The sequence below is a fragment of the Mytilus californianus genome, unplaced genomic scaffold (assembly GCF_021869535.1).
Source record: "Mytilus californianus isolate M0D057914Y unplaced genomic scaffold, xbMytCali1.0.p SCAF_7, whole genome shotgun sequence".
Classification (NCBI taxonomy): Eukaryota; Metazoa; Mollusca; class Bivalvia; order Mytilida; family Mytilidae; genus Mytilus; species Mytilus californianus.
In genome coordinates this window covers 82,317,146-82,343,894 of record NW_026262723.1, presented here as the reverse complement: position 1 = coordinate 82,343,894, position 26,749 = coordinate 82,317,146, and the positions used below count along the sequence as shown (strand labels likewise).

Below are 26,749 nucleotides of genomic sequence, written 5' to 3'. Positions count from 1 at the left end.
AGACCTGATCACAAACTAATACATTGTTGATGCCGCCGCCACCAGAAACAGCATACCTATGTCAATAACACCTATAAGAAGTCGCCTGACAGTTTTAACGTCAATGAGCAATTGGTAGAACTCAACTTTCTGAACAATATTGTTTTATGTCAGAATTTCTCTATTTATAACGGTTTTCAAAATAATAGACAAAACTTGCATTTTACCCCTATGTTCTATTCTTAGCCATGTCGGCCATGATGATGATTGTGGCCAAGTTTGGTTAAATTTGGTCCAGTAGTTTCAGAGGAGAAGATTTTTGTAAAAGTTAACAGATGACGACGGAGCTAAAAAGGCACAGCATTATGAAAAAGGAGTAGTAAACAAAAGGTATGTTGTAGGACCATGCTTATTTGATTTTACATTTTACACTCTTTTCCCTAACAGTGCAAGTTAACTTACATAGATGTTGAGATATCACGACTCATACAAGCCCAGTTCTGTGGGAGCTGAATGAAGGCACCATCTAGACCCACTGATATTTGTTGTGTTAGTGGTCTATAACTGAAAGCTGTGCAGTAAGATGCCATACTTGTTCTATGATAAAAATCTAAAATCTTCTTTCTGCAAAACAAAGTTTCACTTAGCCTTTAAAATCCTTCCCAATGTTAATGATACTTCAAATAGGTTGCAACATTGTTGGTCTAATAAGTGAATTTGCAGTAAAATGAAATTATAAGTGACCCTACCACCATCCATTCTTTTTTTACATTCTTGTATTCTTTAAAATTACAGTATATTTTTTAAAACTATGTTTATTCTATAACTCACAATACAAATTCAAACCATTTGAATATATACTGATGAACTTCATAATTCACTTTACAAATAGTATATAGTCCTGCAGTTTCATTTATTAAAAGGGGCCTCGGTGGCCGAGTGGTCTAAGTAGTTACTACTGTAATCACTAGCCAGTCAACACTGACGTTGCGAGTTCGAACCCCCCTCGTGCAGGTGCACTCGACTCCAATCCTAATTGACTAGGATTGTCAGTTTTCCTATCTAAGGTCAGTGGTTTTCTCTGGGCACTCCGGCTTCCTCCACCAATAAAAACTGACCGCCACGAAATAGCCCAAAAGCGGTGCTTAAAAGTGGTGTTAAAACACCAAAAATCAAATCATTTATTAAAAAAAATTTCATATCCAGGAACTAAATGTTAATGTAATGTTAAGTTAATGTTAATGTTAATGTTAATGTTAATGTTAATGCTAATGTTCAGATCAGTATCTTTGTTTAATATCTTATTTATCTCAACACTTTGTTTAAAAAGCTCATTGCAAGGTTCTGGATAATGCTTATTGATGAAGACCTTTATCATTCATTGTCAAGTCAGTCTCTTCCTTTACTTTTTTATTCCTTGATAAAAAAGTTTTTCAAGTAAGAGGAAATATAAATACCTATCACTTTCTGTGAATGTACTGACATCCTCTCCATTCCAGTAATCACTGCAACAATCCAGTAAAATGTCAGCTGTACCCTGGGAAAGAACCTGGCTCATTCCTGAATTATAAATAATATAGCTTCATTCACTACAGTAGACATAAAATAAAACAATGTGCATTAAGGGAGGTAACTCAAATTAATTTCTGATGAGACTATCATTTCATAGCATATCAACCTTTAGACCTGGCTCTGACTTCAACATGTTTGAACATCAAATATATGAACCATAAATTTGTTACATAATTTTTTACAGATCGTTTATCTAAAAATTTATCAACTTTTCATGGACCTTCAATACCAATGTGTCAGTTTTCAAGTACTATTATATATATTCTGCTTTTGTTAAATATGAAACAAAAATCAAATGTAACTTTGATTATATTGCTAAGTTACCTGAATTGCTATCTTTCAATACAACAGATACCATATTTGGCATAGGTATTTTGTGCTGAACAAAAGATTTAGACCTGTTGACCTTCTCTTTGGCAGATTCTTCAGCTGACTGAAATAATCATGATACACATTTGATGCCGGTGTGTTGAACATAGATAAACTAGATATATAAAAGAAACCTGAATTGTGGAGCATATTATGTAACAATGAAAAGCAACTATATATATATGTATAAATTCGTTATTTTTTATGAAGCTTTACTTTACAGATATCTGTGAATTCTGGTATCAACAACTTAAATTGTGTCTAACATACTATGATAATGTCATTAACTTGCACAGTTTAAATAATAAGATGAAATGACATCAAAGCAAAAAATGTTTCCCCTTTTAAATAGTATTTAAGGATGTTCGCTACTCTGTTTCAAAATAACAAGCTTTTAAAAAGACTGTTATAAATTGATAGTATATAAATAAAGGAACTTAAAAAGCAGAAAAAATGAAGGATCCGTGTGCTTGTTTTCGAGATATAAACCATTGAAAATTTGGCGGGAAATGATTCTCTCTAGATTTTTCATTCATTTAACATTGGCACCTTTTTTCTTTCAAAACTATGAAAAAATAACAAGGATTTTATAAGATTTTCAAAGATGGCATTTTAAACTAAATGTAATCAAATTATGGTAAGAAAAATGGGGGTAAGCGGGCAAAATTTTTAATGGCAATAAATGGATAAAACCAGAGGATTCCAAATATCTGGCAAAAATTTTAAAATAAGAGGGGCAAACATCCTAAAGTTACTTAATTTTGGAAATAAAAATATGATGAGAATTTGGAAGCTTTATACAACAGTATTATATTGAACTTACAACTTGTCTGTACATTCCTAATGTTCTATCCAGTTCAAAAATGTCTAATGCCTTTTTGGTAAATCCTATCTGCCTTGCTAATTCACACAAGCACCTAAAATGAGAAAATAATCAGTTTCAATTTGGAATCAAGGAATTAACATTAATCAACACAAGGTGTGCAGCTAAGAGCAATATAATACATGTTTTGTTGTTATGCCTCAACAGAAGTTTCTTATTGATACAAGTAAAGGCTACAAGGATCATGTATGTCTCATCTTACATCATATACTGTATTTAAATCATTTCATAATTTAGTTAGGTATATCGTTCCATCATACAAGCTGCAATTAAAATTCATATCGCCATATCTTTCTTTATTTGGAGAATGGGGTGTTAATGACAGGTCATTGAAGGTTTTTGTACCGGTAATTCTATTCACAATTTTTATAAACTCTGGACAATTTAGCACTTGTCATATTGTATAGACACCTGTCTACTGATGAATGGTGCCCTTTTATAAAATGGTAATTTTTTGTTTGGGTTGCTGTCTCATTGATTTGTACCCCCAATTCTCCTTTCTTTCGATCAAAACCAAACCTACCTCTACTTATAAATATTTTTCTCACCATAGAATGAGGAAAAATTACAAAGGATATGATTGTGTTACTATGGCTCAAATATAACAGCACTGTTGATTTACACCAAACAATGTTCCCTTGAAATCATATAAGATAAGTCTGTTTCACAATCATCGCTTCTTTTTTCTTTCAGTACATCTAGACAAAATCAATATGTCTACTCTGATATAATATGATAGGAGCATAACTTCAAAAAGTTTTTTTTATATTGAGATGCCTTTAAACTATTTCCTGTAGCTCAACTGATATAAAAATAAGGAGATGTGGTATGATTACTAATGAGACAACTATCCACCAGAGACCAATGGACAAGGATGTAAAAAAACTATTGTGTTATTGACAGCATCAATCTCTTCTCTTGACAATATTACTGATGCCACAATATGATTTTTATATTCTACTAAGTGAAGTTATAGTCTTTCCAATGCCAAATATGCCACAGGATATGTAGTCAAAACTATCTCTCTACTACAACTATAGTCTATTTTTACCAAATGCCACAAAATTCTTACCTCACAAATGTTCTGTGATGTCTGTTGTCATTGTCTGCTTTCACTTGCTACTTGAACAGTTTTTCTGACATTTTGCTGATTGAAGTCAAAGTTGCAATGCCACACATACCACATGATCTTTACAGCTTACTTTCTATTGACTGCTGCCATAGTCCCTTCTCTTACTTATGCCACACATGCCACATGGTCTTTACAGCTTACCTTCTTTTGACAACTGCCACAGTCTCTTCTCTTTCCAATGCCACACATGACACATGGTCTATAAATCTATTGAAAACTGCCACAGTTTCCTCTCTTTCCAATGCCACATGGTCTTTACAACTTGTCTTCTATTGACAACTGCCCCAGTCTCTTCTTTCTCCAATGCCACATGGTCTATAAATCTTACCTTCTGTTGATTACTGCCACAGTCTCTTCTCTTTCCAATGCCACACAAACCACATGGTTTTTACAACTAATATTCTTTTGACTATTGCCACACTCTCTACTCTTTTAATGAAACACTTTGTACATGGTCTTTACAACTTACCTTCTATTGACAACTGCCACAGTCTCTTCTCTTTCCAATGCCACACATGCCACATGGTCAGTAAACTGAGTGTACCAGTCTCTAGTTCTTTTGTTACAAGTGTTTGCTAATATGTTTAATCCCTGCAATTTTTTAAAATTAAAATTAAATAATAAAATTGAGAATGGAAATGGGGAATGTGTCAAAGAGACAACAACCCGATCAAAGAGCAAAAAACACCCGAAGGCCACCAATGGGTCTTCAACACAGCGAGAAAATCCCACACCCGGAGGCACACTTCAGCTGGCCCCTAAACAAAAATGTGTACTAGTTCAGTGAAAATGGATGTCATACTAAACTCCAAAACATATAAATTAAAATTAACTAGATGTGTCGGAACGACACGAATGGCCCCGTCTCATAAAGTTTTTAAATCTGCAATTTCAATAACACATGTGGACACAAACATGCATGGATAGTATCCAGCTCTCAAGACCAATACTAGTTTGATGAAAAATTTCCTTGATCAATGAGTAGTTAAATTTCAAATTATCAGCAAACAGGAAGTGGATGTACTGAAGATTTGCTGAAACGACATGAAAATCAGCATATCGGAACGAAACATAAACTTGATCTGTAACTCATCATGGTAGACTCACGTATCAAAAATCAGCGCAAAATCTGAAGGCGTATAGAAAAAAAGTCTGTATAACTGTGATTTCAACAATTTTCAAATTCCAAAACCCGTAATTACGGCAAAAATCAGCAGTGCAGAACGAAACTTAAACTTGATCTGTAACTCATCATGGTTAACTCACATACCAAAAATCAGCCCAATATCTGAAGGCGTTTAGAAAAAAAGTCCGTATAATGGTTTGTTGCGGAATGACGGAATGACGGACAAGGGTAAAACTATATGGCCCCGACAACTTTGTTGCGGGACCATAAAAATCATACAAGACTAACAAAGGCCAGATGCTCCTGACTTGGGACAGGCGCAAAAATGTATGTAAAATATTTAAAAAATTATCAACCTAACTGAAATTGTTTTAATAAATAGGTAATTATTTTTTTCAAAATGAACAATGATAGGTCTTTACAGAGTAATTTCAAACTTCAGGAAATATTATTGTATTGCACATAATGATATTGTGCAGTAAGTGAAATATAAGGAGTACTCAAGGAAGAGCAACCAGACATATTTCCAACTTAGACAGATGCACTTTACCAGACTGCAAGTAAGACCATGCACTATACCAGACTGAAAGATTACCTATTATTTAAAGTTCACTCATTGAAAAATCATTTGCCATTATTTCCTAGAAACCTATTTGATACTCTGCAGATATGTCTCTTGATCTATTTCTAAAACATCAATAAATGTGTAAATCGAACAATTATGCATATTAAGTTTGTCTCAGTTTCTTAATTATGTGAACTTGGGTAAGAACTTGTTTATGGAAATCTATCCAGAGGAGACGTATTACAGACATGATCTACAATTCAATTTCTTCACCTATTTCTGAAAGGCATTTTAAATAATGTCTGAGGGAATACCTATATATAACATATGAAAAAGCAATAAATGTAACATGCTGTTGTTAGAATTGTTAAAGATCATACTACAAGAACAAGTAGACTACATTTGTGTGATTTAATTGTCTTTTTTTTATTGTTCTTTTTGAAATAAACAGCTATTATATCTATTTCTAAAACAAATTAAATATAATTTCATCAAATGCTGTGTATTCAAATTTTTATCTGGAGTTAGTCATCTATAACAATTCTAAAGGATCATTTAACCAACATTTGGTAAAAAAAAACAAACTATCTGTTGGGTAAATATCTCTAATATAACCCTAAGTGAGGAGTACAACTATTATCTGTAAAAGTTGCTGTTTCAAAGAATTAACAGAGGTTAACTATTTTAAATAGAAGACAATGATGAGTGATGGATTTCTCTTAGAAGAAATTTAAAGGTCCCATTGAATAAACAACACAGAGAGCAATAGCTATTGTATTTAATCAATGGGACAATTGAACTGACAAAAGTTTAAATACCTTGACCAAGAGGAGATGACTCTGTGGTAGAGTTTCATTTGGTTTATAATAATAGAAAAACATTTTTGAAAAGTTTTATAAAGGAATGGAAAGAGCACAATATGCATCATATGAGCACATGAGCTAAAGCTGTGGTGTGATCACTCCTCAAAAGCAGATGGTGTTTTATGGCATAATCTAATATTAAGATCCAACTTAAAAAAAATCAGTCTATCTAAAGCAAACTTACTAGTGGCTTGAGTGATGTTATATGTTTCTTAAGCAAACTTACAAGTGGATTGAGTGATAATATATGTTTCTTAAGCAAACTTACAAGTGGCTTGAGAGATGTTACATGTTTCTTAAGCAGACTTACAAATAGCTTGAGTGATGTTATATGTTTCTTAAGCAGACTTACAAGTGGATTGAGTGATAATATATGTTTCTAAAGCAGACTTACAAGTGGCTTGAGAGATGTTATATGTTTCAGCCATGTTGAATCATCAAACTGTAAACCAAATGCATCCTGTAAAATGGAGAAAAGATAAGTTATCTACAAATAAAATAAAAAAATTCATAGTCCATCCCTAAAATAAATATTACACACAAACTAGGGTCCTCTTTTTAATGATCATTCCTCCAAAACCAATCCATAGATTTCCTTTAAATTGGTATGTTGCTGACAAAATATATAAATTTTCTCTTTTACATAATTATGTGAAATAAGCATAGCATCACCGACTTTGTTTTTGATTTATTCATCATTCAAATTGGAGTTAAGGGTGAAAAAATTCCAGAAAGAAAAGTTTAAAAATATATTTCACTATGTATAGGACTCAAATAAAGAACTTTACACACATTATCCCTACTGGTTCACAAAAACATAAGATTGTTTTATAGCTTTGAATAGTAATTAACTGAGACCATAGTCACAATTCTTGCCAATGAATTTACATAGGGTAAAATTGAGAATGGAAATGGGGAATGTGTCAAAGAGACAACAACCCGACCATAGAGCAGACAACAGCCGAAGGCCACCAATGGGTCTTCAATGCAGCGAGAAACTCCAGCACCTAGAGGCGTCCTTCAGCTGGCCCCTAAACAAATATGTATACTAGTTCAATGATAATGGACGTCATACTTAACTCCAGATTATACACAGGAAACTAAAATTAATAAAATGCTCTGCAGGGCGCAGCTTGATACGACCGCAGAGGTCGAACCCTGAACAGTTGGGGCAAATTTTCTCTTTTACATAATTATGTGAAATAAGCATAGCATCACCGACTTTGTTTTTGATTTATTCATCATTCAAATTGGAGTTAAGGGTGAAAAAATTCCTGAAAGATAAGTTTAAAAATATATTTCACTATGTATAGGACTCAAATAAAGAACTTTACACACATTATCCCTACTGGTTCACAAAAACATAAGATTGTCTTATAGCTTTGAATAGTAATTAACTGAGACCATAGTCACAATTCTTGCCAATGAATTTACATAGGGTAAAATTGAGAATGGAAATGGGGAATGTGTCAAAGAGACAACAACCCGACCATAGAGCAGACAACAGCCGAAGGCCACCAATGGGTCTTCAATGCAGCGAGAAACTCCAGCACCTGGAGGCGTCCTTCAGCTGGCCCCTAAACAAATATGTATACTAGTTCAATGATAATGGACGTCATACTTAACTCCAAATTATACACAGGAAACTAAAATTAATAAAATGCTTCGCAGGGCGCAGCTTGATACGACCGCAGAGGTCGAACCCTAAACAGTGGGGGCAAGTATGGACACAACATTCAAGCTTGATACAGCTTTGCATTTGGATTGTGATTAAATATTTGACACAGCATAAATTTCTAACACAGAATGAATGTGGTCTAAGAACTTAAAAATTTTAAATTGGACATTCACCTATAATGGTCCAATATCCAAAATCTAAATACATGGTTAGATTCAGCATATCAAAGAACCCCAAGAATTCAATTTTTGATGAAATCAAACAAAGTTTAATTTTGGACCCTTTTGACCTCAATGTGGACAAAGTTGATAACGGGGCCCAAAAATCAAAAATCTAAATACATAGTTAGATTCAGCATATCAAAGAACCCCATATATTTAATTTTTGTTGAAATCAAACAAAGTTTAATTTTGGACCCCGATTTGGACCAACTTGAAAACTGGGCCCATAATCAAAAATCTAAATACATGTTTAGATTCAGCATATCAAAGAACCCTAAGAATTCAATTTTTGTTAAAATCAAACTAAGTTTAATTTTGGACCCTTTGGACCTTAATGTAGACCAATTTGAAAACGGAACCAAAAAATTAAGAATCTAAATACACATTTAGATTCGGCATATCAAAGAACCCCAATAATTCAATATTTGATGAAATCAAACAAAGTTTAATTTTGGACCCTTTTGACCTCAATGTGGACCAATTTAAAAACGGGGCCCAAAATCCAAAAACTAAATACACGGTTAGATTCAGCATATTAAAAAACCCCAAGAATTCAAGAATAAAACCCCATTGAAATTGGTCAAGAAATAAGCAATTTATACGAAGTATCTTCTTTTGCACAATACTGTGCAATTAAATATTTCTTGCTATTGCGCAATACTGTACAATTGACAATTTCTTGCTATTGCGCAATATTGTGCTATTGGATATTTCTTGCAATTGCGCAATACTGTGCAATTGAAGATTTCTTGCTATAGCGCAATACTGTGCAATTGAAGATTTCTTGCTATTGTGCAATACTGTGCAATTGAAAATTTCTTGCTATTGCACAATACTTATTATATAATAATTTACACATCCTGTTTGGTGTGTATCTCCTACCATATCATTATTATTTGCTTTTAAATATAAATCAGAAATAACCAACTTAAAATGGAAAATTTTAAAAGAAAAAACAAGGAAAAAAAGAAAGAAAAAAATCCCCCCCCCCAAATTTTTTGAACTCCCTTATGATTCATCACCCCCAAACTCAATCCCAGCCTTCCCTTTGTGGTATGGTACCTTGCAGTACAATTTCAGAGAGATCCATACACTTGAACACAAGTTATTGTCTGGAAACTAGAAAAATGTGTTTTTTGGCCCCTTTTTGGCCCCAAATTCCTAAAATATTGAGGCAATTACCCCCATCATCAATCCCAGCCTTCCCTTTGTGGTATGGTACCTTGCAGTACAATTTCAGAGAGATCCATACACTTACACACAAGTTATTGTCCTGAAACTAGAAAAATGCTTGTTTTTTACCCCTTTTTGGCCCCTAATTCCTAAAATATTGAGGCAATTACCCCCATCATCAATTCCAGCTTTCCCTTTGTGGTATGGTACCTTGCAGTACAATTTCAGAGAGATCCATACACTTGAACACAAGTTATTGTCTGGTTAACTAGAAAAATGCTTATTTTTGGCCCCTTTTTGGCCCCAATTCCTAAACGTTTCGGCAATTACCCCCAAACTCAATTCCAGCTTTCCCTTTGTGATATGGAACCTTGTAGTACAATTTCAGAAAGATCCATACACTTACACACAAGTTATTGTCATGAAACTAGAAAAATGCTTGTTTTTTGCCCCTTTTTTGGCCCCTAATTCCTAAAATTTTGAGGCAATTACCCCCAAAATCAATCCCAGCATTCCTTTTGTGATATGGAACCTTGTGGTACAATGTCAGAGATATCCATACACTAACACACAAGTTATGTCTGGAAGTTACAAAAATGCTTATTTTTGGCCCCTAATTCCTTTACTGTTGGTACCATAACCCCCAAAATCAATCCCAACCTTCCTTTTGTGGTATTGAACCTTGTGGTAAAATTTCATAGAGATCCATGCACTTAAACTAAAGTTAGACTGCGAAAACCAATGTGTCTTCGGACGACGCCGGACGACGCCAGACGACGACGACGACGATGCCAACGTCATACCAATATACGACCACAAAATTTGGGGTCGTATAAAAATGATACAAGACTAACAAAGGCCAGAGGCTCCTTACTTGGGACAGGCGCAAAAACGGGCGGGGTTAAACATGTTTTTTGAGATCTCAACCCTCCCCCTATACCTCTAGCCAATGTAGAAAAAACAAACGCACAACAGTACGCACAGTAAAACTCAGTATAAGAGAAGTCGAGTCCGATGTCAGAATAGGAAACAAAAGAAAATAAAGAAAATGACAATAATACATAAATAACAACAGACTACTAGCAGTTACTGACATGCCAGCTCCAGACCTCAATTAAACTGATTGAAAGATTATGTCTTCATCATATGAATATCAGGCACAATCCCTCCTGTTAGGGGTTTAGTATTATACCGTCATAAAATATATGAGAAGAACATAACTCGTGTCATGCCAACAGCTGGTTTTAAAATAAATGTGTTTAATTCCGATGCAAAGACCCTATAAGTGAATCAATATTAAAGCCAAAATATGCAATCTTTAATGACCTGACAACAGTATCGTAACTATATCCCTTCTTAATAAGTCTGTTTAAAGGTTTTGTTAGCTTTTGAGGTGAATACTGACATTTTTGTGCTTTGTAAAGAATATTACCATAAAAGATTGGATGTGAAATAACGTATAAGATGTCTGCATGTTGAGTTATATTTACGAATGATGTCCTTATACCGATGATAAAATTTAGTAAATGTTTTGACTAGTTTATGATATCGAAAACCCTGGTGTAATAATTTTTCAGTAATACATAAATTTCTCTCACTAAAATCTAATACGTTGTTACATACACGAGCCAATCGTACAAGTTGAGATATATAAACACCAAAGGATGGTGACAAGGGAACGTCACCATCTAAAAATGGATAATTAACGATAGGAATTGAAAAATCATCTCTTTTATCATAAATTTTTGTATTAAGCTTCCCGTTAATGATATAGATATCAAGATCGAGGAAAGGACAGTGGTCATTGTTACTATTAGCTTTATTTAAAGTAAGTTCAACAGGATAAATTTCTTTAGTATACATACTGAAGTCGTCATTATTGAGAGCCAATATATCATCCAAATATCTATAAGTATTGTTAAATTTTTGTATCAGATGTTGTTTCGATGGGTCTTTGCTGATTTTAGTCATAAATTGTAACTTATAACAATACAAAAACAGGTCCGCAATAAGTGGTGCACAATTAGTCCCCATTGGAATTCCGATAACTTGACGATATACGGAATCTCCAAAGCGAACAAAAATGTTATCAAGTAAAAATTCAAGGGCAGATATAGTATCAAAGCATGTCCAATTGACATAGTTCTTTTGTTTGTTGCTACTTAACTTCCAATTGTGAAAGTAGGAATGTTTCAAAACAATTGTTACTACTTTGGAAAACATTTTTACAAACTTATCAATCATTATCAAAGAAAGTGCAGCCATTGTTTTCAGTCAGCTCAATGTACTGTTAATGTATCTATTTTGTAATATATGAAATATCCAACATCCTTCAGATCTAAATTTAAAATAACAGGAGCACAACTTCATGTAATGTTGAAGAATCAGCGCAAGTTTAGCTGAATTCTGTCTAGCTGTTGCAGATTAACAAAATGATACAAGCAAAAATTCTTAAGAACCAGAAGCTCTTTTCACAAAAAAACATTTCAGTATAACTTACGATCAATTTTAATCGTAAGATTTTTTGTGAAAAGAGTCGCAGGAGTCGGTTTCACAAAAAAACTTATGACTAAGATTGGTCGTAAGTCATGAACAACTCAGTATACTTAAGATCAATCTTAGTCGAAAGTTTTTTTGTGAAACTGACTCCTGGTACATGTTTAAGTATGGAAAACCACAAAAATCACTCAGATCAAAAGTTGAAGTATTGAGTGCACAAATTCATTTACTGTAGAGGAATATGTGCAAGTTTAGATTATAAGGAGTTGCAGAACATCAAAGTTGATCGAGACATGAAAGAGGATGATGCAAGATGACAAAAGTGATCCAAATGTGTTACTCCAGCTGGATAATAAGAGACACAAATAAACTGCTTCGCTGAGCGCAGCTGGATACGCCTGCAGAGGTCCAACCCTGAACAGTTGGGGCAAAAATGGACACAATATTCAAGCTTGATACAGGTCTGAATTTGGATTGTAATGAAATATTCGACATATAGGTTTCTGAATAAATGTAGTCAAAAAACTTGAAATTGGTTATATGAATTGAATTTATATTCAATTAAAGATTTCTTGCTGTTGTGTAATACACTGTGCTGTTGCGCAATACTTAGTAAATCTGTTGTCAGATTATAAACAAATAAAGTTCAATTAATTCTCAATGTCATATTAGAAATTTATGAAAATCAAAAGGGAGCTTACATCAATAGATATAAACAATTCACCAAAGTTTCATGAGAATTGCTGACAGCATTTTTGAGTTATTGTCCGAAAACTGGAAATTCCCCCTTTTTTAATGAATAAAACCCCATAACTCAGAAATGTAAAATGTAAAGTTTATAAAATTCTAAAGGGAGCTTACATCATGAATAAAAAAATTTACGAAAGTTTCATAAGAACTGCAGAAAGCATTTTTGAGTTTTTGTCCAAAAACTGGAAAATCCCCATTTTTTATGAATAAAACCCTGTAACTCGGAAACGTAAAATCTAAAATTTATAAAAATCTAAAGGGAGCTCATGTCAATAGATATAAACAATTCACCACAATTTCTTGCAAGTTGGTGAAAGCATTCTTGAGTTATTGTCCAAAAACTGGAAAATCCCCCTTTTTTTAATGAATAAAACCCCATAACTCGGAAACGTAAAATCTATAATTTATAAAAAAAAGGAAAGGGAGCTCACGTCAATAGATATAAACAATTCACCAAAGTTTTATGCAAATTGGTTAAAGCGTTTTTGAGTTAATGTCCGACATGTTGACGACGGACGGACAGACGGACGGATGGACAACGGTATACCATAATACGTCCCGTAAACGAGCGTATAAAAATTAACTATAAGTACTTTGGAACTTGACATGAAATATTTGTGAAAATTACAACTAACAATTGATGATAATTGGTTCAATCAAACCAAATGAATATTGATTATGTAATCAGTTTTTTTTCAGGAACTTAAAAAAACCATTCTCAATATGTTAAAATATCAAAAATGCAATGTAATGCTTCAAATTCAACAAATATGCAACAAAACACTTCAGTGTATATTTGCAGCAATTCTACATGTATACTGCAACCATTTAAAGTTGGCTTTATGCCTTTCAATGGATCTATCTATAACTGATCATAATCAATTATGAAATTTGAACAATTATCTGGTTGGATTGCCTCAACCGACAGATTTTTTTATTATAATCTATCATCAAAACATCACTAAGAAATTATAAAAGTTCTCTTGTGCAAATAACCTTGGATTTTTTTATGTATTTTGATAATATTTTTTGGAATGTTCGTCCTAGAATATCCTAAGAAATTCATTCATAAATATACAACATCAGGAATAAGTTTGGGAGGTTTTATTCTGGTACATAAAATTGAGAATGGAAATGGGGAATGTGTCAAAGAGACAACAACCCGACCACAGAACAGACAACAGCAGAAGGCCACCAACAGGTCTTCAATGCAGCGAGAAATTCCCGCACCCGGAGGCGTCCTTCAGCTTCAGCGTCCTTACATGTATATAACTCCTACGAAATTTTTCAAATAACATTCCATAAGCATCTGAGATGGGGAGTTTGACATACAGAATAATACAAGTCTTCAAATAATATTGGAAACAACATTTTTTTCTCCTTATACTAAAAATAACATGTGAATTTAACCCATTGTAGCTGACCTAACCCATTGTAGCTGAACTGCTGCTTAACAAGAACTTACTTGAATTGAAAGTGGACTATCCCAAGAACACCCCCATCAAATGAGATTCATTTATAGGTCCTAATAAGACAAAGTTGAAAAGTTCACTAGATTGTTTACTCCAGTCAATCAAGGACAGTTCACTAAACTATTAAAATAAGGAAAAAATATCTTAAACAGCAAGAGTTCAATATACTGAGAGAATCTAGCATAGTTTTCTGAAAAAAGGTTCTTCATTCTTGAATAAATTATAGATTTTCACATAATACACAAGAGAATCTTTTAATTTACTTCAAATTCATTCCATACATGATTTTTATTAACAGAAATTCTAAAGATATTATTAAATGATGTCCAATCTTGACTGGAGGTTGATGAATTCAATTAGAATATTGCTTCAAAAATCAATAATAACTTACATAGCACAAATATTAATATTAATTTTTAAGGGAAACGAGTGTGTGCATTCATTATCATGATTAAACCTAAAAGTTATTAAGCACTAGTAAATAAATACTGTCAGTAGACAGGTTAATGACTATATGCACCAGCTTCAACTATTTAAATGCAATCACCTTCTTGCAAAGTTCACTATTAACAGTTGACACAAATATTGATTCTAACCATATCTCTAGAGAATCAAATTACAATCAATAGCAACCATTAGAAGGATATTGACATTCAAATAATTATATTGCAATCCGGACTATTTAGCAAATGGTGTGTTGAACTTAATAGTATGGAAGTACCTTTAATATTATATAAAGTATAAAGAATGCACTTTTATTCTGCTTAAGTACAAATGACTTGGGTAAAGTACAAAGGAATAGTCTATTTAATCACAAGTGCAGTTCTTAAAAAAATGGATTGTTCCATTTTGGGGACACCAGTACAATGTACTCTACTTTAAGTTTGCTTTGCACTTGAATTTTTCCATTAGCTCACAGTGCAGATATGGTGGAACAGTCCATTTAGTCAATACAAATCTCCACAAATTTGGTATGTTCCATTGTCAAGATTGGTTTGGTCCATATCCTTTCATCAACAGGGGAGAATATAATGGTATCAGCTCATCTTGTAAGATAATTTATTGCTGGTAATGTTTACTTTAACAAATGACTTTTTAAGAATGGTTTTTATTATGAAACAAATTTTTCTTAAAGTTCAATTTAAATAGGATAAAGGTACACAAAATATTCTTTATCTACTTCTTACATCAGCAATCTAGAGAAAATAAGAATCATTCAATACAACAATGCTTAAGACAAGTCACACTGGAATCAATTGGGGAAAAGGATCATATTGTGGAACATGTAACAACATTCCAAAAATGTACTGGATAAAACCAATATTACACAAGAACATAATATTTTTGTTGTTCTCCTTCTTGACAAGTACCAAAATGTTTTCAACAATTAGTTAAAGAACTCAAACATTACATGGACCATAACAACAGCTTAAGTGAAAAATCTTTGATATTTACAGATAACCTACAAAGTTTAAGGCTTTAAAGATTTTAAGTTTTACATCAAAGTTCAACTGTCAAACATTGAACAACCTACATTCATATAACTCAGATGCATGATGGTCTGCATCTTAAAGTATTACAGTTTCCAACCAAAAATAGGTCAGCTCAGCGTAATTAATTGAAATTCATGTACCAGTTTATCCCCATATATATTTTTAATTGGATGATTACACTCATAAAACTTGGGTGTAAGAATGCATACGAGGAGCATTACCTTCTCATCCAAAAAAGGTCATTCAAACTTAATTCTCAAGTTTTAGTGGCTTTGGTTCAAGGCTGAAAATTTTAAAATACATTAAGTGAACAGGATATAGAGTTGGGGAATTATAAGAGAGAAATCACAAAAACATACTCTCTAAATTAATGCAAAAGATCAATGAATTTTATAGCATCTTAATGATGCTATTTGAAAATCAGGAATTTTTTGCATCATACAAGACTGTGTGTTAATTTTTTTAGGGGCTTTTGGGGTTTATTTACAGCCAGAAAAGCTAAAAAAATGTCCAACAACAAATATTGCATCCTTGTACTTTTACATAGAAAGTGACTTTATTCTAAGTACAGATATCCTTGTTTGTGGCTGACATCTTTTTTAATACATCTGTACATGTTATTGTCAGCATGACATTTATTGAATTTACATTTTAACTGGAAATTGCTGCTATTAAATGTGCATCTTAAAGTGATTTTACAAAAAAATTATTACATAAATATCCCAGTTTGAAGATAATTGGATTAGACTTGAAAGCTGTAAGTGTTCAAGTGTAAAGTATGTACTAAGTGCATAAAAGAATTTATCTTGTTTCTAACCTTGATAATATGATGTCAATCTTGCTTAAAAATGTAAACCCTACCCTACCCTACAGAATAATTCTGACCAGTCAGTTTTATATTCATCATTGCTAAAAAGAAGGAATCCATTTTTCATTTAAAAAACACAAATTTAATGTATAAACAACATATGCCAAATAATGTAGCTGACATGACATTTTTTTATACTGGATATTTCTCCTTAACTCTATAGCCTTGACTAAAAACTTATATAATTTTGCCAATAAGTTAATTTTCTTTATATGTGAATGGTTTGTCCTAAGACAGATAACTCTGATAAAGTTATAAAACATAAAATTATTTTAATAATCTATTTAACTTCCCTTATACAGATAGTACATATATCATACTGTGGATTCATTTATTTTCGTGGGTACCAATTTTCGTTGATTGAGGAAAACTTGCATTTTCGTGGGTATTTGATTTCGTGGTTTTGCCAATCTCTGCAAACAAAACCTATAGTAGTGATGTCATTCGTTGAACATTTGTATTTGTGGTTCACCTGTACCCACGAAACCCACGAAAATTGGTATCCAATGAATGATAATGAATCCACAGTATATCAATAGTTAATGTACCTAATATCAATAGTACATACACCTAATATGATTGATTGATTGATTTATGGTGTTTAACACCACTTTCACCACTATTGGCTATTTCATGGCAGTCAGTTTTTATTTTAGTGGAAGTAGCCTGAGTGCCCTAAGTGAGCCACCAGCTTTTGGCAGTAAAACTGACAGTAGAACTTAAATGCATCTCCAATATTCAGGGCTCAAACTCAGAACCTCAGTGTTGACAGGCTAGTGATACAGTAGTTGAACTATTTAGACCACTCGGCCAGAGAGGTCCCATATATACCTAATATCAACAGAACATGAACTTATATCAAAAGTTCATGAACATTATATATCAATAGTACATGTACCTAATATCAACAGTACATATACCTAATATCATCAGTACATGTACCTAATATCAAAAGTACATGAACATTATATCAATAGTACATCAATAGTACATGTACCTAATATCAATAGTACATCAATAGTACATGTACCTTAAATATCGATAGTACATCAATAGTACATACACCTAATATCAATAGTACATCAATAGTACATACACCTAATATCGATAGTACATCAATAGTACATACACCTAATATCAATAGTACATCAACAGTACATTTACCAAATATCAATAGTACATGTACCTAATATCAATAGTACATCAATAGTACATACACCTAATATCAATAGTACATGTACCTAATATCAATAGTACAAACACCTAATATCAATAGTACATCAATAGTACATACACCTAATATCAATAGTACATGTACCTAATATCAATAGTACAAACACCTAATATCAATAGTACATCAATAGTACATACACCTAATATCAATAGTACAGCAATAGTACATGTACCTAATATCAATAGTACATCAATAGTACATGTACCTAATATCAATAGTACATGCACCTAATATCAATAGTACATCAATAGTACATACACTTAATATCAATAGTATATCAACAGTACATTTACCTAACATTAATAGTACATCAACAGTACATGTACCTAATATCAATAGTACATCAATAGTACATGTACCTAATATCAATAGTACATCAATAGTACATACACCTAATATCAATAGAACATGTACCTAATATCAATAGTACATCAATAGTACATGTACCTAATATCAATAGTATATCAACAGTACATGTACCTAATATCAATAGTACATCAATAGTACATACACTTAATATCAATAGTATATCAATAGTACATGTACCTAATATCTGTAGAACATGAACCTAATATCAATACTTCATGTACAGAATATTAATATTTCATGTGCCTAATATAAAATCAATAAAGTTAACACATTTTGATACTTGACCAAATTTATTTTGATTTTATGTTACTATATTAACACCTATGACAACCATATAGGATGGAAAATTATCGCCATCCCTAATTAAATGTTAAAAAAATCTCATTAGGAACAGGATACATTTCTATATATATAGTTTGGACTATTGACTAGATCTTTGTAGATGTGATAATTGAATGTATATGTATTCGCTGTTATAAAAATATTGCATCCAGAATAACTGGAAATTGTCCATTTTTCATGTGGATTTGGAGGGATAAAGCAGGAAAAAATATCTGTTTTCACTATGGACATTTAAATTTTAAAATAATAAATCAGAACCAAAACAAGGTATCCATGAAATAATTGATTTATCCCAAATTCTTACAATATTAGGTTTATCCATAGTAACTGAATTAAAAGTATTACATCTACAAAAAGTTAAAAAAAAAAAAAAATTTAAGTATGTTTCTGGCCCTTACTTTAATCAAACATGAGGAAAATAATATTGTTTGATGTTCAAAATACATTCAAAAAAACATCATTGTCCCTTTTGGAACCACATATTGAAATAAGGGGCATAAAGGAGCCAGAATCGCTCATCTGGCAAAAATATGCAATACTGATATTTTGACAAAAAAATATAATTCATAATTTTTAGATCTTTTTGATAATTTATTAATTTTGTTGTTTACAGTTTCTTTATCTACTATTGTTTTAAAGATAATAACCAAAAATTCTGAAAGTCAATACAATCATCAAATGAAGACAATAGTTTCAATACGGAATTGTTGGACTGTTTTGACGGATTACCAGTTGATCTTGAATATCCAAGCATTTTTACCCCTATTAGAGTTTACCCATTTACTACAGTTTTCAAGAAATTATACAATTATTTGCATTTTACCCCTGATTTCTACTTTTAGTCAAGGTGTCAATATTGTATGCAAATTGTAATATATTTCACAAATGAAATTTAGACATATTATGATCAGTCAGGTCATGATTGCTTTAAATTATTGAAGAAGTTTCAGAGGTGAATAAAAAAGCAAATTATTGGTAAAAGTAAGCATTATGGAGCAACAACTCACATAAACAATCAATTGATAGCTTCAGTAATGAGACTTAATTGTAGAACTTGTATTGTTGATCATTTTTGATTTTAAATAAAATTTGTAAAAATTTGTGATTAAAGACCAATGACTCCTATATATAAACAGTCATTTTTGTCTCGCCTTGACGGAGTCAAAAAGCGAGACATAAGTTTGCTGTTTCTGGCGGTGGCGGCGTATAAGTTTGTGATTAGGTCTAGTTTATGGTGAACCACTAGTGGTAGGTCAATGATATTCGGTATGCAGTTGTATTAGCATTGGCACATCTCATTACCATGGAGATTATTTGACCCCGCCCCCTCAGTCATAGTCTTTAGACTTTGAAACTTTGCTTAGTTTACATGTATTAGTTTGTGATTAGGTCAGTTTATGGGGAACCACTAGTGGTAGGTCAATGATATTTGGTATTCAGTTAGTATAAGCATTGGCATATCTCATTTCCATGGAGATTATTTGGCCCCTCCCCCTCAGTCATGCTCTATTGACTTTGAAACTTTTGCTTAGTTTTCATGTATTAATTTGTGATTAGGTCAGTTTAAGGGGAACCATTAGTGGTAGGTCAATGATAATTGGTTTGCAGTTGAATAAGCATGAGCACATCTCATTTCCATGGAGAATATTTGGTCCTTACCCCTCAGTCATGGTCTATTGACTTTGAAACTTTTGATTAGTTTACATGTACTAGTTTGTGATTAGGTCAGTTTAAGATGAACTGCTAATGTTAAGTCAATGATATTTGGTATGCAAATGTATTGGCATTTGCAAGTTTCATTTCCATGCAGATTATATAACCCCACCCCCTCATTATGTTTCATTGACTTTGAAACTTTTACATAGTTTACAAGTTAATGTTTGTGTTTAGGTTGTTTAAAAGGAACAACTTATGAAAAGTCAATGGTATTTGGTATACAGTTGTATTAGCATTGGCACACCTCATTTCCATGGGGATTGTTTAGCCCTGTACCTTCAGTCATGGTTCATTGACTTTGAATATTTGCATAACTAACATGTTAAAGTATTTCTATTTTAATTTCAACATTTGCATTATCAAAATAACAAATAGGCGAGACATATCTCTATCTGTGTTAACAGTTTATTTGTAGTTCATGTACTGCTTATTCATTTGGCTGATAAAATTTTCTGTCTAAATGTTATAGTCTTTCCCAAGATAATAAGCAAAAGTTGTAAAAGTTTACCAATATGAGGCTCCTTAGAGCCTGAAAATCTCACCTTGCAGTAACTTGCCAATCTGATATTTATTTTTACTTCTTTTGCAGAAACAAATTACCAATTTTTAAATATACAGCTTTTGGAGTCCATTCAAAAAGACCAATAAATTATCTCATTGTCTTCAGTACTAGTATCATATTTAGTAAGTTATAAAGTTTTGACACAGAGATATGTCTTAACAATAGTGGTTCCTCTCAAACTGATCTAATCACAAACTTTAACATGTAAACCATGCAAAACATTCAGTCAACAGACCATGACTGAGGGGATGGAGCCAAATGACTTCCATGGAAAACAGATGTGCCAATGCTTATGCATCTGCATACCAAATATCATTGACCTACCACCAGAGGTTCCCTTTAAACTGAGCTAATCACACACTAATACATGTTAAGTAAGCAAAATTTTCAAAGTTAGTAGACCATTACTGAAGGGGTGATCGTGGGGCCAAATAACCTCCATGGAAATGAGATGTGCCAATTCTCATACAACTGCATACCAAATATCATTGCCTACCACTCATGGTTCCCTTTAAACTGACCTAATCACACAAACTAATACATGTTAAGTAAGTAAAAGTTTCAGTCAATAGACCATAAATGAGGGGGTGGGCATAATAGTCTCCATTGAAATTGATATATATTAAGTTTCTCTCTAACATATGTTAATTCTCCTTCAGCTCATTTTCATGGTTCAACAATGATTAAAAAACTGTTTTGTGTTTTATGACTGGATTTTTTCAATTATTAATTTTTTCCCCAATATTAGCATTTATGTCTGTTATCTAGCAAACTATACTATTTCTGTTGTTATCAGTTTCCATCTGATATAGCTTGCTAAATAATAGGCATAAATGCTAACGTTAGCGGAAAAAATTGTCATTAAAGGCCTATAGTTCCTATGATCATTTAATTGATGATTTGAGTGATATGAGCACTTTTTTTTAAATCCAATCCTGCTGATTATTTATGATGTTGACAGTTTAATGTGAGTTGGTCAAAAAACATTATTTAAGTCCTATAAAAAAGAGTTAAAATTTGTCCCAAAAAATCGTCATTTAAGAGTAATAGTTCCTAAAAAAGTGAATCGACGCATACCTGTATATCTAAATGTATTGTACTGCTAATAATTTTTGCTGTGTACACTTTCTATTGATGATGTATAGCTGTTCAAAGTTCAGTGGCAAATTAAATACATAATCAGAACGAGAACATGTTAATATAATGTGATATGAATATGAAGCCTACTTTATACTAGACAGACATGCTGATCCTGAATCCAAGTCAAACAATCTTTGCTTTTACTCCTTAATGCCAGGTGCTTAGCATAGAAGCAGAACTACCAATTTTAAAAATCTTTGGTTTGACAAAGCTGGGGATTAAACCCACAACCTCCCACACTCAAGGTGAGCAGGGCTACCATGAGACCACCAAGGCCGTTTTTACCTTTTCTGTCTATCTATTAAAGTTTGCAAGGTTTTAAAAAAAAACATTAATTATTGTCGAAAAAAAATTATCATTTAAGGGCAATAACTCCTGGAGAATGTCAATTACATTGTAATGGTTTCTGACATTTTTACACTTATGAATATATAGATTGTATTGCTGATTGTTTTTGCTGTTTTCACTTTCTGTCTATCTATTATACCTGTTCAAGATAATAAACAGTAATGCTAAAATTTGTCAACAATAGTCACTTGATATCAGAAAATTGGTAATTTTTTTTTACAACTTAAACTGCTGATAATATTTTTTCTGTTTCTGCCAAACTTCTATAGTTTTCAAGTTAGTGGACAACAATGCTAAAATATGTAATAAATCATCAGTAAAAGGCCCTTTTCTAATGAGGAGTAATCTGATAGTTTTGGTGGAAATGAAAATTCGTAAATCTTGCCATTCTAAAATGACTTATGATTTTACTATCCATCCGAGTTAAATGACTTGGTTGTAGGCAATTTTGGTTAAAATTGGAAAAATAGTTTCAGGACAAAATTTTTCTAAAGTTTACAAGGATTATTTACACTTACAACAGATCTCAGGTGATGGAATAGCACACACAGCCCATTAGGCCAGGGGAGTCAAAGTTCATCACAAGATATATCAAGTGATAAAATAAAAGAATTTGAAAAATAAAACACATACCTTAGAATGATGAGTAAGATCAAGAACTTCAGTATGACTTAATGATCCATATGCTGAAACAAACAGTATGGTCAAAATAGTTTGTAAATTGATAAAAAGCACAAGTACATATATTAAACATTTGACAAAACTTTAACAGAATTTCATTAAAAAATATAGGGGTTCCAATACTAAGAAATCAATATACATGCATAGTGGTATTTCACATTTTAGGTGTAATACCACCAAAACACAGTATGTCACATCCAGTTTCATACAAAAAAATTGGTAAAAAAAAATATTCCTGTGAATTTGACCGTTGCAAAATATTGCAAAAATTGAAATATTCTGAGTGGATTGAGTCTCAAAGACACATTTGAGGGAAAATTGCTTTGAAATAGGTTCTACCATGAATATTTGTAGGCAGAACAAGCAGTACTCAGTGTTTTGGGGAGCTTTTCACGACTTTTTCGCCTTATGTCTAATATTTGGATATAAAAGAACACATTTTCCTTCGTATTTCTTTAAGACGACTTTTTCTCCTTATGTCCTATATTGGGATATAAAAGAACACATTTTCCTTAGTAATTCTTTAAGAGATATACAGTAATAAGTTAATAAAATGATTTTTGAAGCAGTAACAACAAATTATTTACTAAAAGGGAACTATTATATGTCCCTCTCTGGAATGAGGCATAAACTTAAGTTTTACATATAAATGACTTATTGACTCAATGGTGTCAGTTAACTTTTATATGTATAGTTCATTCAGCTTGAACACTTCAATTACCCTATTATTATCACATTTCTTACATAAATGTGTGATAGTCAACCCAATTTTTTTTAATTATTACCCTAAATAAACTGTTATCACAGAGATATGTCTTGCCTTTTTGTAATTTTGATAATGCAAATAATGAAAATCAAAATAGCAATACTTTAACATGTAAGTCATGCAAATATTTAAAGTCGATGAACCATGACTGAAGGTACATGGCTAAACAATCTCCATGAAATGAGATGCGCCAATGCTAATACAACTGCATACCAAATACCATTGACTTATTATAAGTCGTTCCCTTTTAACAAACCTAAACACAAACATTAACTTGTAAACTATGTAAAAGTTTCAAAGTCAATGAACCATGATCAGGGGTGGGGCTATATAATCTCCATGGAAACGATACTTGCAAATGCCAATAAATTTGCATACCAAATATCATTGACTTAACATCAGCAGTTCATCTTAAACTGATCTAATCACAAACTAATACATGTAAACTAAGCAAAAGTTTCAAAGTAAATAGACCATGACTGAGGGGGCGGGGCCAAATATTCTCCATGGAAATGAGATGTGCTAATGCTTATACAACTGAACACCAATTAACATTGGCCTACCACTAATGGTTCCCCTTGAACTGACCTAATCACAAACTAATACATGTTAACTTAGCAAAATTTTCAAAGTCTATAGACCATGACTAAGGGGGCGGAGCCAAATAATCTCCATGGAAATGAGATATGCCAATGCTTATACAACTGCATACCAAATATCATTGACCTACCACTAGTGGTTCCCCATAAATTGACCTAATCACGAACTAATACATGTAAACTATGAAAAGTTTCAAAGTCAATAGACCTTGATTGAGGGGGTGGGGCCAAATAATCCCCATGGTAATGAGATGTGCCAATGCTAATACAACTGCATACCAAATATCATTGACCTACCCCTAACGGTCACAAACTAATACAGTGTTGATGCCGCGGCCGCCTTCGCTGTAGCCGTCGCCGCAGACATACCTATGTCTCGCTTTTTGACTCCTTCAAGGCGAGACAAAAATTGAAATTTTGAGGAAATGAGGTATAAATGGACTAAAACAGACCTTATAATGAAGACAAAAGGGTACATTGTGTTTATCATATTAACCTCATCTTTTGTATCATATTCAACTATCTTTATGCAGATGAGATGAATATTTGATCATTTATTGGTAAACACTATACTTCTCATGATGAACTGTGATTTGGAGTACTCTAAGATATTTTGTTCAAATCACTGTAGATGTCATCTTACATTATACTAAACTTCTATCACATTTTTGAACTGATTATGACAAAACTTGACAGTAATGCTTCAAATAACCAGTATTTGAAAGGGAAAATCACATTCACTTTATTCAACAAAAATGTCTTCTTTATAAATTTACGATAACATCTTTTATACAGCATACAATTTTAAGAATTGTCTTTTTAATCTTTTTTTGGCTTCACAAATTGCTTTAAGGATGTACTTAGGTGAAATTAAAAAAATCTAGAATTTAAAATTGAAACTATAAGTCAGAAGAGCATTAGTTAAGAAACAAAATAGGCTAAAAATATTGATAGGTAATGGAGCTCCCTTTGAGATATTTAATCTTTTTAAAATGGCGGGAAAATGACTCGGACTTTTACCTTATATTTGCATTGGCATTATTTGGGTCTCAAATCGAAAGAAAAGAAATCTAGAATCTGCTTAAATTTTAGTAAATGACCTTTTATGAACTATTGAAGTCTTATATGGAAAGAAAAATGGGTGTTATGGGGCAAAATATTTTACCCTGTATCGTAGGAAAAAAACCAAGGAGTCCAAAAATCTGACAAAAATTCCTAAACCTAACCCAAGTACATCCTTAAGGGCATACGATACAGTAGCAGGGGCAGATAATAACGTTTTCAAAACTTTTTGTGTTGTTTTAGCGACGTTGTTAATCAGAACGTTGTAATTTCGCGATGTTTCTAATAAGAACGATTACATTTCGCGTCGTCGCTTTAGATGTAGTCACATTTGCGGAAATCCACTGACGTCATAATCCCGATTGCGCGAATTTGAAAAAAGTACCTGCAATGAAAATCAGCCAAATCACGAGAATTGTTATATTGATTCATTAATAAGGAAGTCAACAATATTAACTTCGAATGGGAAAAAAATCAAATCCACATTCTTAATTTTCTATGTCTGTTATTTCATATAGGAAATGAATTAGAGATATGAAAAACATAAGACGTCGATGAGAGAGAAACCCAAGTACACAAGAAAAAAACATAAGTAATTTATATAGTAACTTCACCATTTAGCTAACTCTAAGTCGTAATGAGAATTGTACGGATAAATTCATCAGAAACTATCAACAAAATGACAAAAAAACGTAATAAATAATGACAGCGCATCTTACTGTTCCTGACTTTGAAAAGGTACATTAAAGAGTTTAACGGCATTTTTAGAATTTAACCCGTGGAATATATAAGTGTATGAAGAAGAATTGTCAGTTAAAATGACTCAGTTATAAGCCCCGTATTATAGACCAAAAACAAAAACGCACCCGTTGATGTGATAAGCATATCCTCTTTGTACATATTGAGAGAGAAAAATCGGCACACAGGAATTAGGTATTTGACAGATCAGAGTTGCACCTCATTGATGTTAAGTTACTGACCAAATACGAAGTCTTTTTGTAAAGTAGTTTCTCAGATAAGAAACAAAATATTTGTTGGACCGGACAAACAATGTGGTTGCACTCACTCCTAGATTGAAGGTATAATACAGACAAGTAATTCAATGATTATATGTACCGTAATAAAAAAAAAATACCCTAAAGACAAGCTTAGGTAACTTATCTATTGATACAGAATCATTAAATTTCATGCTCTAATATCGACTGCTGTATGAAATGTTATACTACACTGTAATTGACTAAGCTGACCCGATTTAATGTGGGTATGATGTTGTGTTCATGTAATGCC

General features: G+C 32.4%; 1 protein-coding gene across 1 annotated transcript in view; it reads right to left on the bottom strand.

Moving 5' to 3' along the window:
• The window catches only part of LOC127710268 (transmembrane protein 94-like), a 77,018-nt gene that overhangs the window by 24,547 nt on the left and 25,722 nt on the right, over positions 1 to 26,749 (bottom strand). Inside the window, exons 11-17 of the mRNA XM_052216044.1 lie at positions 22,988 to 23,040; positions 6,884 to 6,949; positions 4,405 to 4,526; positions 2,744 to 2,837; positions 1,876 to 1,984; positions 1,437 to 1,539; positions 442 to 603 (exon numbers count right to left, since the gene is read on the bottom strand). Coding sequence (XP_052072004.1) covers positions 442 to 603; positions 1,437 to 1,539; positions 1,876 to 1,984; positions 2,744 to 2,837; positions 4,405 to 4,526; positions 6,884 to 6,949; positions 22,988 to 23,040 — 709 coding nt within the window. The remainder of the gene's footprint in view (positions 1 to 441; positions 604 to 1,436; positions 1,540 to 1,875; positions 1,985 to 2,743; positions 2,838 to 4,404; positions 4,527 to 6,883; positions 6,950 to 22,987; positions 23,041 to 26,749) is intronic.